The sequence below is a fragment of the Centroberyx gerrardi genome, chromosome 15 (assembly GCF_048128805.1).
Source record: "Centroberyx gerrardi isolate f3 chromosome 15, fCenGer3.hap1.cur.20231027, whole genome shotgun sequence".
NCBI lineage: Eukaryota > Metazoa > Chordata > Actinopteri > Beryciformes > Berycidae > Centroberyx > Centroberyx gerrardi.
The window spans coordinates 27,358,278-27,370,398 of NC_136011.1; the positions used below are offsets into that span (position 1 = coordinate 27,358,278).

At 40.9% G+C, this 12,121-nt stretch overlaps 1 protein-coding gene across 1 annotated transcript; it reads left to right on the forward strand.

Moving 5' to 3' along the window:
- Nucleotides 1-5,943: 5,943 nt before the first annotated feature.
- On the forward strand, nucleotides 5,944-11,812 carry vip (vasoactive intestinal peptide). The gene is made up of 5 exons (XM_071897424.2): nucleotides 5,944-6,038; nucleotides 6,955-7,059; nucleotides 8,425-8,550; nucleotides 10,529-10,640; nucleotides 11,804-11,812. Exons 1-5 carry the CDS (start codon nucleotides 5,944-5,946, stop codon nucleotides 11,810-11,812), a joined length of 447 nt encoding a protein of 148 aa, XP_071753525.2.
- Nucleotides 11,813-12,121: the final 309 nt, after the last annotated feature.

Consider the following 12,121-nt stretch of genomic DNA (forward strand, 5'->3'; position numbering starts at 1 on the left):
TAGTAGTAGCAGTAGTAGTAGCAGTAGTAGCAGTAGTAGTAGTAGCAGTAGTAGTAGTAGTAGTAGTAGTAGCAGTAGTAGTAGGCCTAATAGTGGTAGCAGTAGTAGTAGTATAAGTAAAAGTAGTAGTAGTAGTATTTGTAGTGGTAGTGGTAATAATAGTGGTAGTGGTAGTAGTAGTAGTCATAGCAGTAGTATTAGTAGTAGCAGTGGTAGCAGTAGTAGTAGTAGTAGTAGTCATAGTATTTGTGGTGGTAGTAGCAGTAGTAGTAGTAGTAGCAGTGGTAGCAGTAGTAGCAGTAGTAGTAGTCGTAGTATTTGTGGTGATAATAGTAGTATTGCTAACAACAACAACATCTGCATCATAGTTCCTCTGCTCCTGCAGACGGACAGGTGCTCAGCGGTGCTCAGCTGAGTCAGTCGTCTATAGGAACGTTTTCTTCCGTACATTCCATCAACATCAGCATAATAACGCTGTTTCCTCCGTCGGTTTCCCCTCTTCTTCCTGCACGGATCTGTTTCCAATCACTGCTGTCAATTAGGCCGGCTCGTTTTCCCATGATTTTCTCCATAATCTACTTTCTCTGTGGCCTGATCGCATTAAGACTCAGATGGTGCCATCGGGGTGAGGGGGTGTGTGTGTGTGTGTGTGTGTGTGTGGGGGGGGGGGGGGGGGTGAGGGGGGTCTGCTGACTGGGAGGAGATACCAAAGAAGAAGTTGGAAGGCTACTGACCCTATCTTCATATAACTTGCATCAGTGTGATACTACTTCCTATGATATCGTCAATTTACCTCGTAGAGATTTTTATCAGTATCGGTAAATTGAATTTTGGTGCGTTTGCGCTCCATCACATCATTGTGTAGAGAAAATAATGTTCTAGAAAGATTATTTTCCCTTATGTTTAAGATTGCAGCTCTTTAAAAATGGCCATAAAAAGTTTGCTGTCATAGAAATAAATGCTGGTGCAGTGTGTTAGCCTCAAAAGGAAAATGTGTTGGGTGGTGGGGGATTGTAAAGTATATCGGGGTAAAAAAAAAAAAAAAAAAAAAAAAAGTGGGCAAGTGTTGCTGTGCTCAAAGCATCATTTGGCCAAAAAAAAAAGATCTTGAAAAAAAAAAGGAAGATGTGTTGCTGTGCTAAAGGCATCATTTGGCCAAAATCTCCATTGGCGGTTGTTTTGAACGCTTGAGACTTGTGCATTGTCCACTCATAACACAAATACTCAATTCTACATGATCAAAATCCCATTGCAGCCACTTATATCCATTATTTTACCAAGAAAAGGACAGCAGCAGTCCACTCTCCTTTGTATGTTTTGTTTATTGACACAGCTGGGAGGAGCAAAGAGGAGGGCAACATTAGAAAGTACAGTAGATTGTGATAAAATGTGATTCAAAGCCAGTAAGGAGCCTTAAAAGAAAAAGTCACCCCCAGATTTTAAACTGATTGAAAGCCAGAAAGCTCAGCAGTTGGCCAAGTAATTGTGAGTCATTGGTATTGATCAAAAACCCTATCAACCCTCCACAGATTCTGTATATCAAGGTTATTTTGTGCTATGGGACAGTTAAAACCTTAGCCCCTTTAACGTTTATATGATTTTCATTGTATTCTTGCTTCTGTATATGCTGTTATCAACTGCTCTTCCAGTATGTTCCTGTGTTGATGCTGCTGTCTTCACCAGATCTCTCTCTCTGCAATAAAAGATTTTTCATCTCATCGTGAACTCCTGGTAAAATAAATAGAATAGAATAGAAAGACTTTCAGAGAGACGCTGCTGCTGTGCTTTTCAAGAGCGTTGTCTAATCACTGAGGTGCATCTGACTCCACAGTCCCTGATGAGTCTGTGATTCGCTCCGGTGGAACGGCACACCGAATTAGCCGTGACGTCGGCCGGCGCGTCATCCATCCATCCATCCATCCATCCATCCATCCATCCATCCATCCATCCATCCATCTACCTATCTACGTGTGAACCATCCATTTAACCCATATCATTGGAGAGAAAAAGATGATTGGTTTGGACATGACTTGGCTCCCTGGTGCAGAGAGTGAGAGAGAGAGAGAGAGAGAGAGAGAGAGAGAAGAGAGAGACAGACAGACAGACAGAGGGGAGAGAGACAGACAGACAGACAGACAGAGGGGAGAGAGAGAGAGAGAGAGAGAGAGAGAGACAGACAGACAGACAGAGGGGAGAGAGAGAGAGAGACAGACAGACAGACAGACAGACAGAGGGGAGAGAGAGAGAGAGAGAGAAGAGAGAAGAGAGAGACAGACAGACAGACAGAGGGGAGAGAGAGAGAGAGAGAGAGAGACAGACAGACAGACAGAGGGGAGAGAGAGAGAGAGAGAGAGAGAGAGAGAGACTGCAGGAAAAGAGACAGACTGCAGAGCTCCTGTAGGTGAGAAATGGAGAGACAGACTAAAAGAAAGAGAGAGAGATTGATGAAAAGCTACAGTGATCTGGTCATGAGAGACAATGGAGTTAAACTAAAGATATTATTAGATTCTTTTACAATAAAAAAAATAGAATATTTTCATATCAACTGTCAAATTTAAGTTTAAATTGTATTAACCAAGGATGTTAAAATACACTCAACATAAACCTATACACATATATAAGCAATATTTTCAATATTTCCATATATATGAAAGCAATTATTCCCATATATCCACATTAGGGTTTAGGTTGATTTGGGTTTTTGCAGATATTTTTAGATTGGAGTCCCTGATAGACATTTTTTTGTGTCAATATTCAATATCTGTAAATTTGACAGTTTTCATGCCAAAAAAATCCAAGTATTCAGTATTTCCCTGAGATTTGTCTTCTCATCAGGGTGGAAAAGCCTCTGAAACAGCATGTAGAACATCACGGGACACTAAAACTCTCCACTGAAACCCAGACTGATGAAATTCTTTTAGTGTCAGCAGCTCTTTAAGGCAGGGAGACCCACTGCACCGATTCAATGGTAGAGAAACTCTGGGAGAGTTTAAATGAAGAATTAATTCATAAAAACATAATTGAACAATTAAATGAATATATGAAATGTGTGAAGAAAACAAAATGTCATCATCGGCAGAGGATGACATGACTGGACGATATCCGATATTTAATAAAAGTCCGATATCGATGTATCAGTCTAACCCTAATCGATAGATACGTGGAAGCAGTGATCTCCACATGTCTATTTTTGTATTTTTGTTTTATATGTAAAACATTTACAGTCAAAGCAATTGATACTCATAAGTGAAGAGAAGATACTAAGGAAACCAAATACCAACCTCCAACTGTTTTCTTTTTGGTGTTCACTATAGAAGTCTACTGTACGGTTGAGATGCTTTAATTCAATAATATCCTTTCTTTCAACATTTTACATGAACAATCTTTTCAAGACCTTACATATACTTTTCATACTTTTTTTTGTAATATTCTTATTATTTAAAGTGTGTTCTAGTGGAGGAACATCATGGTTTGACCCTTGATTGCCAAATTCCTGACTTTGGGGTTTCTTTACTGTGTGCCTGAGGTGAGATATGACAGCCCATATTCAGAGAGATTTAGTTTTTTTTTTTATAAGTGTTGATTTTTCAGTACAGCTGACAAGTGTGGACTGGAGAGTTGTTTGTCCACTTATACAGCTGATCTGGCTCTGGTGCAGCTGCCCAAAACTATATCTAAAGTGTTAACTTATCTCTGGTGGGTGTGGCCTTTCAGAAACCCTCAGAGTCAAATGAACACTGGTGATTCTGCTGTGGGAACACAAAGCCTCCAAGAACCTGAATCTGAAGGATAGGAGGCTGCTGTATAGGAATCTCAGACTGAATGCAGTTATTGGAGAAACAATCTGGCAACGTTTTGTGAGCTTGACATCACAGTATGAGGTTTAATCTGATCAGAGTGCAGTTTGGAGATATTCGGCATCAAAGATTTGACCTCCCAGCTGGCAGAACTGTTATGTACTTTCTATCTTTCCAATATTTAACCCCAAAAGGTTCCTTTTCTTTTTAAGATGTAACAGTACACAAGCATAAAGTTCAGATGTCACACCTGGTTATGTTTATTACCGTAATCTCATGATGAACTATAAACTGAATGTACAAAATATCAGAGTCATCTTCCTGATATTGAGTTTCAGCCCCTTTCGCACATCCACATGTCAGTTGTCTCAAAGCTTAAAAATCCTTCTCTAACTCGTCTGCTTCTCTTTATCTACATCTCCTCCTTTGTGATCAATATAGATTTAATAAGGGAAATCAATAAGGGATAATGGCTTTTACCTGCTGCTAATATTTTGTACATCATGTGTAAATCATAATTGAAGGGACAAACTTATATTGGGATTCAACGGACATTTTATTCTTCATTCTGTCTTCTCAGTCATTCTGAATCACTCTGATTGATTGATTGGTTGATTCATTGATTGATTGATTGATTGATTGATTGATTGAGTATATAAAGGTACAAACAACAGCACAACCCAGAGGATGACACTTCAAAGCATACTGAAATACTTGTTTCCAACGTGGTTTACAAAATCAGAACAAAACAATACACAAAAAACATACAATTAGACAGCGAAAAAAACAATAGAACTTTGACATTAGCACAGCAAATTTAACCCATAACATCTAATGAAGTTAAATTCCTAAAAAATAAAATAAAAACAGTTTTGCATTTTGTACACAATCCCTATAATAAGAAGATGCTTTGGCTCCAACAGGCTCCTCCAAGTCCTTCTCCACCTTCCATCTCCACCGAATAAAATGTACACGGGTAGAAAAAGTGCATAAACCCTGAGTTCCCCCTCAGGTTCAGATCTTCTAGGGTTTCATTCTGATTTCTAGGCTGATTTCCAGTTCCTCCCTCCCTGCCTTCCTACCAGCTGACCCGCATTGCGATGGGAGAGGAGCCCAGGGGAAAAGATCAGAATGAGTCAACGGCATCACCCATGACATATAAGTAAGTTATTCCAACAATTAAGAAAAAAAAACTCCATTAATTTCACCATAGGCCTGTTTGGTTCCGACTGTGAGCAAGGCCAATGACGGAAGCAGCGACCTACTGACGTCTCAGGCCCTTGATCCCCTCCTGCTGCACGAAAACTATTCAGATGTATAAAACAGGAGCAGGACTGAAGGCGAACAGAGAGGCAGAGAGATAGAGACAGGAACCATCGGATCAGAAGAGTGGAGATACAGCACCAGATCAGGACTTTGGAGAGAGAGAGAGGAAGAGAGGACGAACAAAAAACAGACAACTTTCTCTAAAGCACATGTAAGACTTTATTCTGTGAAGCTGTTTGGAAAGCATTTGCAAAAAAGAGTTTCTCTGAGATGATGCGCGCTCAGTTTTCTCCATTTTTGATCGTTTTTGAATGTTGAATCTTCCTTTTTGCGCATGCCAGACGCGTTTTGGAGTCACTCTAAACGTATGAATATTGCATTTTGCATTGAATATATTGCACGTTTTAGATATCCATGAAGATATGAGGAACAGCTTGACAAAATCAGGTCGGTTCGTGGTAGATGATGGCAACAGAACTGCAGCGTTTCCGCGGTGTAATAAGGTGTTTAGTCCTCGCCAAAATATCGGCGCCGTGCGTAATTACGCACCGGATTCCTCTGTTTTCTTCTACTTCTCCGTCACATTTCCACAGTATTTGCCAAAAAAAAAAATACAATCAAATATCTCTTTATGGCTAAGCTACTCTACTTTCTTGTTGCTTTGCTTTTGCTGCAATTCAACACGTAAATTCTGAGCTTTTAAGACTCGAGTATTGTGCGTAATTTGTGCAATGAATAACGAGGAGGGAGTACTGATGAAAAAAAGTCGTACTATCTTTCTCTCATCAGTAAATTGGATACAAAATCTCCAGTTATCTCCATGGTGTTCAGGTTAGTGAGAGATTAACCCATCACCGTCTTCATTTTCAGGTTTAAAGCGATGTTACAGCGGACCGGTCCCCAGCTGCTTCTCCTAATAGCCCTGTGCAGTGTCTTGTACTCCCGGACCCTGAGTCTACCATACACATCCATGAGGTGAGAGGGAAACCGGCTTCTTTGGATTATTGATGAGGGGGGAAAGCCGTGCTATATAATTAGACGTGTGGATAAATATCATTTAATAGCATGTTTCGGTTTATTTCCGAACACGCTTCTCTATAGACTCATGTTCAAGTTCATTTATGTTCACACCAAACGCGAATTTCTTGACTTTTGAAGCATATTGACATTATTTATGCCATAAAGTGTTTTGAATATTCGGATTCTGCTCTGAATAATGCCGGAGGCCAGTGAGGGCAAAATCTCCCAGATATTACCTGAACAGAGCGGAATAAAGCAGATTGAATTGTTTCTGATTTTATACAAGAAATCATTATCTATAAAGCCATTTTCTTCCTTCAGTCACCAAATGACAACGGAACGGACATGAAAACCTTAACGAAAAAGCACTGTAATATTCCTATAGGCCTAGTGATTTATAGTGTCTGGAGCTCAGTGCGAGGTTATTAGCACCTAATTATTTTACTTTTAATTCCTATGGTTTCACTGTAACATTCCTATAGTATTCCTATAGGTGAATAGCCTCTAGTATTGTTGTTATTTGTAGGCCTATAGTATCCTTCAAAAATGTATTATAGGATTACTATAGCTTTTCTCGTCAGGGAGGTTTTGGGCATTTTGATTTTGAGAGCAAATAAAATAAATCGCTTTGCTGACTTAATATGCGCTTTATTCCCCTTTACATCAATATAATTTAACCGCAAACTGAGAGAAAACCTCCGCACCGCCCACTTTTTTGACCAAGACGCTGACTATAATGGTGCTGGCATGCGTCTCCATAGGAGAAAGCTTTCATATGACTGACTTTTATGGTTTGTAGCTGGCTTTTCGGTATTGTTATGTGCCATAACTGATATGTGCCATAACCATGACTGTTTTGGCCCTTCGGCAGACCGACCAGACACGCAGACGGTCTGTTCACCAGCGGATACAGCAAACTCCTGGGCCAGCTCTCAGCGCGGAGATACCTGGAGTCCCTGATCGGGAAGCGGGTCAGGTGGGTTTCCTCTCACACCGGGACGCGGAGCAGGAGGAGCGGGGAGGCAGAGGAGGGAGAACCCACCGCACAATACAGTAGAGCAGAGTAGAATCAGAATTCAGGATAAAAATAATCACAATCAGAATCAGTTTTATACAAAGGAATTTGACTTGATGAGTTGATCACTTAGGCCACATTTAACAAACATTTAAGACAAAATGATAAAAACGTAATATGAATACAAAATGTATCAGTAAAAATTAGGGAATATGTCTCTTTTTGAGGTTGTAGAAAAAAGGTGCTAAAGCCCCAGTGACAAAAGTTACAACAAAACAGGATATAAGTAGTTAATAAAAACTAGTAGTATAAAAATGTAAATTAACAAAATATAAATTAAACATTTAAGAAATAGGAATCTTATCTATGCAGTTTGCACACGGTTCTCCCACCATTTTAGGCTTTAGACTTAAATTGCAACCTCATATAAATCATAGTAAGTGGTGCCACTGAGAATATGGTCTTTAGGGGAAAAAAGGTTAAAAAATTAAAGCTTTTCTAAGAGTAGAACTGATTTTTGTTCATACTGGCCTTATGAATTAATCACCAATTGGAGGTCAGAGTTTACTCTCTTATTTATTTCCACTACATCCCTCACTGCTTGTCTAGAAGTAATGCGAAGCTGAGAAGAAGAAAAAGCAAAGACATTTTTAACATTGTGGCTTAGTTATGAAGCAAAAAAATTAATTAGAAAGCTTCATTGTGCGTCTCCTTTTCCCCTCAAACTGCACAATTTCCAAGAACTTTGGTTATTCAATTCTCTGAGGAAATTGGTAATCATATCTTATATTAAAGCACATAATTCAGCACTGAGTTTGATGTGAAAATACATGTACGGGTTTTGGATGTTTCACATGTCAAAAACTCCTTTTCATGTGTGTTTTATAAGGGATTTTGTGGAACTTGAAAAGATATTTCGTCATTTCGTGTGGCCTGAGAGGTTTTGAAGTGTGAACTTTTTTCTCTGATGATTTAAAACCGAACGACCTAATGGCATTTGAAATTATTAAGATTTGACTTGACAGGAGCCAGGAGGGAGAGGGAGAGGGGGAGAGAGAGAGAGAGGGAGAGAGAGAGAGAGAGAGAGAGAGAGAGGGAGAGAGAGACTCAGACTGAGACAGAGAGAGACTAAGATGGAGAAAGAGAGAGGGAGAGAGAGAGAGAGAGAGAAGATGACATGAAACAGAGATCCTGAGCTGCATTCAAACCCTTCACCCTGCAGGTGAATTCGCTCCCCGCCCTAACCCTTTCATTTCTGTGTGTGTGTGTGTGTGTGTCTGTGTGTGTGTGTGTGTGTGTGTGTGTGTGTGGTTTCTCTCTGTGCAGTGATGACCTGGTGGAGGAGCCGGTGAAGCGCCACTCAGACGCCATCTTCACAGACAACTACAGCCGCTTCCGCAAACAGATGGCCGTCAAGAAATACCTCAACTCCGTCCTGACGGGGAAGAGGAGGTAGACGTCTGTCTGTCTGTCTGTCTGTCTGTCTGTCTGTCTCCCTGTCTGTCTGTCTGTCTGTCTGTCTGTCTGTCTCCCTGTCTGTCTGTCTGTCTGTCTGTCTGTCTGTCTGTCTGTCTGTCTGTCTGTCTGTGTCTGTCTGTCTGTCTGTCTGTCTGTCTGTCTGTCTGTCTGTGTCTGTCTGTCTGTCACTCTCTCTCTTTGCTTTCATTTTAAAGCCTAGGTCTTCTTGGCTGACTTTTTGTTTGAATTCAGCAACAGTAATCCACATGTCAGGCGAACACAAATGAGTAAGATAAAATGTCAGAATTTGACATAGATATATATATTAGAAATTGATAGTGCGATTGCTCTGCTATTTGCTTTCAAAGTAAATTCTGCGGCTCGTCAATCAGCTGCAGGCTCATGGCTGCTGGCTGGGTGTGAAGGGAGGGAGGGATGGAGGGAGGGAGGGAGGGATGGAGGGGCGTTTTCTTCACTTAACCAATCGTGGCTTTAATGAAGTCGAGAGACAAACTTATTCAAAACATCATGAAGCTAGAAGGCACTCGGTAGAATCCAAACCTCCACCAACACTGAGCAATTCTCCGATTCTCAAAGCAGCAGCCCCCGTAACGGTTTATGTTTGTTTATCGTTTGTCTTCCCGGTTTGATTCTCTGACAAAATAGCATGTGAAAGCAACGCTGTGTAGCGGCCGACTTGGAAGCCCCAGATTTCGGACTTTCCTTGCAGCACATGAACGCAGCATAATAGTTCTGGCTAAAAGTGAAAACAGTCTACTAGTGGAAATCCCAGATCCAGATCGACACCAAAATCGAATCAGCTGATCCTTGGGCCGAGAGACTGAGCAGACAGACAGACAGACAGACAGACTGACAGACTGACAGATAGGGGTGAAAACAAAACCGACTTCATTGGTGGAGGTAAATATGCAGACTCAGGATCCACAGGTCTAATTAGACACCAGGTCTTACTCAGAGATGTTCAGTTCCTCTCAGCAGTGCGGTGCAGAGAAGACGCAGTCTGGTAGATTCAGGATCCAGCAACTTCATCTTAAATTTCTATTAAAACTATTTTCCTCTTCGTGTGTTTCCCCCTCTCCCCCCAGCCTCGTTTGTCTGTGTATGTGAGTGTCCCATGCTTAAGTGTGTGTGTGTGTGTGTGTGTGATTTCACGTTAGTCTATGTGTGTGTGTGCCTGTATTTCATGTTGACACACATTCATGTCCATGTGGGTGTTTGTGTGGCCTCTTAATCTGCATATGGGTGTTTATGATGTGTGTGTGTGTGTGTGTGTGTGTGTGTATGCACTTGTGCACGTACTTATAGAGTTTGGTCCCGAAATGAGATATCCGCCGTTTGACATCAGTGACACCTGCTCTTAAAAAGACTGCCGGCACTAAACGCAACATAAATTCTGATATATTTTCAAGGATTGTGGGTAATTTAAGACTTTGATTGACAGGATGAAAACATTTCCACAGACTGGGTTCTTTCTAAATATTGAATGACGAACATCAGGTAATGATAGGTATGCTGTAGTGTTTCACAGCAGAGACGACTGAGATGCTTCTGTTGGGTTTCTGTGTGTGGAGAAGCTCTTTGGTTTGATTCCAAGTACTTCCAAAATGCTTCCAAGAGAGAGTTTAAGCAAAAAAAATTAACTTTTTCTTCATGCAGTTTGGTGCACATGCATATTTCATACAGCAATGTAACCAAAGTGCTTCACAAACACAGTTAAAAACAGTTCAGAGTGGTGAAAAAGACACAAAATTACAAATATGGTACAAATAAAACTTACGAAAGCTGCATAGCCAAAATATGTCAGAGTATGTTTTGGATATTATATTTTGAGCTAGCCTTGCAATAAAGGCTTTTCAAATGTTTTTTTGGTTGAACAGTGTGTTAGAACTCCTGTTTTTTATGGATATGAAGTGTTTTGGATTAACAATCTTTCTGTTTTTCCCCCCCGCAGCTTAGAAGATCCTGGAGCCAGCGAGCCGGAGGAGTCCAGGAGCGAACCCAGCCCCTTCCAGGAGAGCTACGACGACATGAACATGGACCACCTCATAAACAACTTTCAACTGGTGGGCACACACACACACACACACACACACACACACACACACACACGATGATGTCTTGCTTATTTCTGGTTGAAACAGTTCATAAATGCTTTGTGCAGAATCTTGAACTTCACAAATTTTGGATTCTTCATAATAAATTCAGCCACTGAGACTCAACCATGGTGTCTTAGGAAAAGGTGTGTTATAGTTTGAGAGTTGTGAAGTTGCAGGATTTATATGATGTGAGGTATGTGTGTGTGTGTGTGTGTGTGGGGGGGGGTCTTAAAAACTATAAGAAAATTACAATTTTTAGCTAACACGGTGAAAAAGTCATTTTCCATTTCATTATGACTTTAACAAAAAGGAGGAGAAGAGTTAAATTTGCCTCCTCTCACGTCTTCCCCTAAAGTTTATTCAATTAATTGAATAAGGATATTATATTTTTGGCCCAGCGGGAAATAACTATTTTTTTCTGATTGGTTATCTTCCTGATCACATCCCTAATTGGATAATTTGGCTGACTAACATGGGAGAAGCCATTCACATTCATTCACCCGTGAAATTGCCACTGGCATGTATATACATGTACTATGAGTGTACACACACACACACATGCGCGCACACACACACACACACACACACACACACACACACGCACAATGTCTATGTATGTGAGCAATTATGAATGATTTGATGAACAGTAAAAATCTGTATTTGTTAAACACCTGATGTAAACACACACATACACACAGACACACACACACGCACACACACACACACACACACACACACACACACTCATTGACTCATATACACACAAGCACATGCATCTTTCGGATAAATTCAAATTGTGCCAATCTATAAATGAATAAATTTAAGTAAATATAGTAGAGGGAAATATCAATGTATCAATAATGCATGATCAGTTTTACACTCATTTTCTGACCGGATCAATAACCATCACTCTCTCTCTGTCTCCCCATTTCCTCCCCTACCTTTCTCTCCTCTTCCTCCTCCTCCTCCTCCTCTTCCTCCTCCTCTTCTTCCTCTTCCTCCTCCCCCTCATCCTCCTCTTCCTACCCCTCCCCCCTTCCTCCTCCTCTTCCTCCTCTTCCTCCCCCTCCCCCTCTTCCTCCTCTTCCTCCCCCTTCTCCCCCTCTTCCTCCTCCTCCTCTCCCTCACAGCCGCTTTGAGGAGAGGCCAGCGCTCGTGTGAATACCTCAAGTCATCCTCATGGAACCGTCCATTCCAAAAATATTGCAGTATTACTCAACAGGACATCCGAAAATCAATCAGCCAACTATGACGTGTTCTCCAACGTGGTTCTCTATCTATCGATCGACACAGTACATGTTTACATTGTATATAAGATACTAAACACTAAAGATTCTGGTCCAAACACTCTGCGGGCCGTCCTGATCAAGATGTGTGTCCGCCTGCAGTTTGGTCAGTCAGCTTTATGAGACAAATACTGTCAATGGAAAAAAAAACTAAAAAATAAA

Coding starts and splice junctions, on each gene's coding strand:
- vip (XM_071897424.2), top strand. CDS start 5,944: ATGTTACAGCGGACCGGTCCCCAGCTGCTTCTCCTAATAGCCCTGTGC. Junction 6,039..6,954: donor CTACCATACACATCCATGAG/GTGAGAGGGAAA, acceptor GCCCTTCGGCAG/ACCGACCAGACACGCAGACG. Junction 8,551..10,528: donor GTCCTGACGGGGAAGAGGAG/GTAGACGTCTGT, acceptor TCCCCCCCGCAG/CTTAGAAGATCCTGGAGCCA.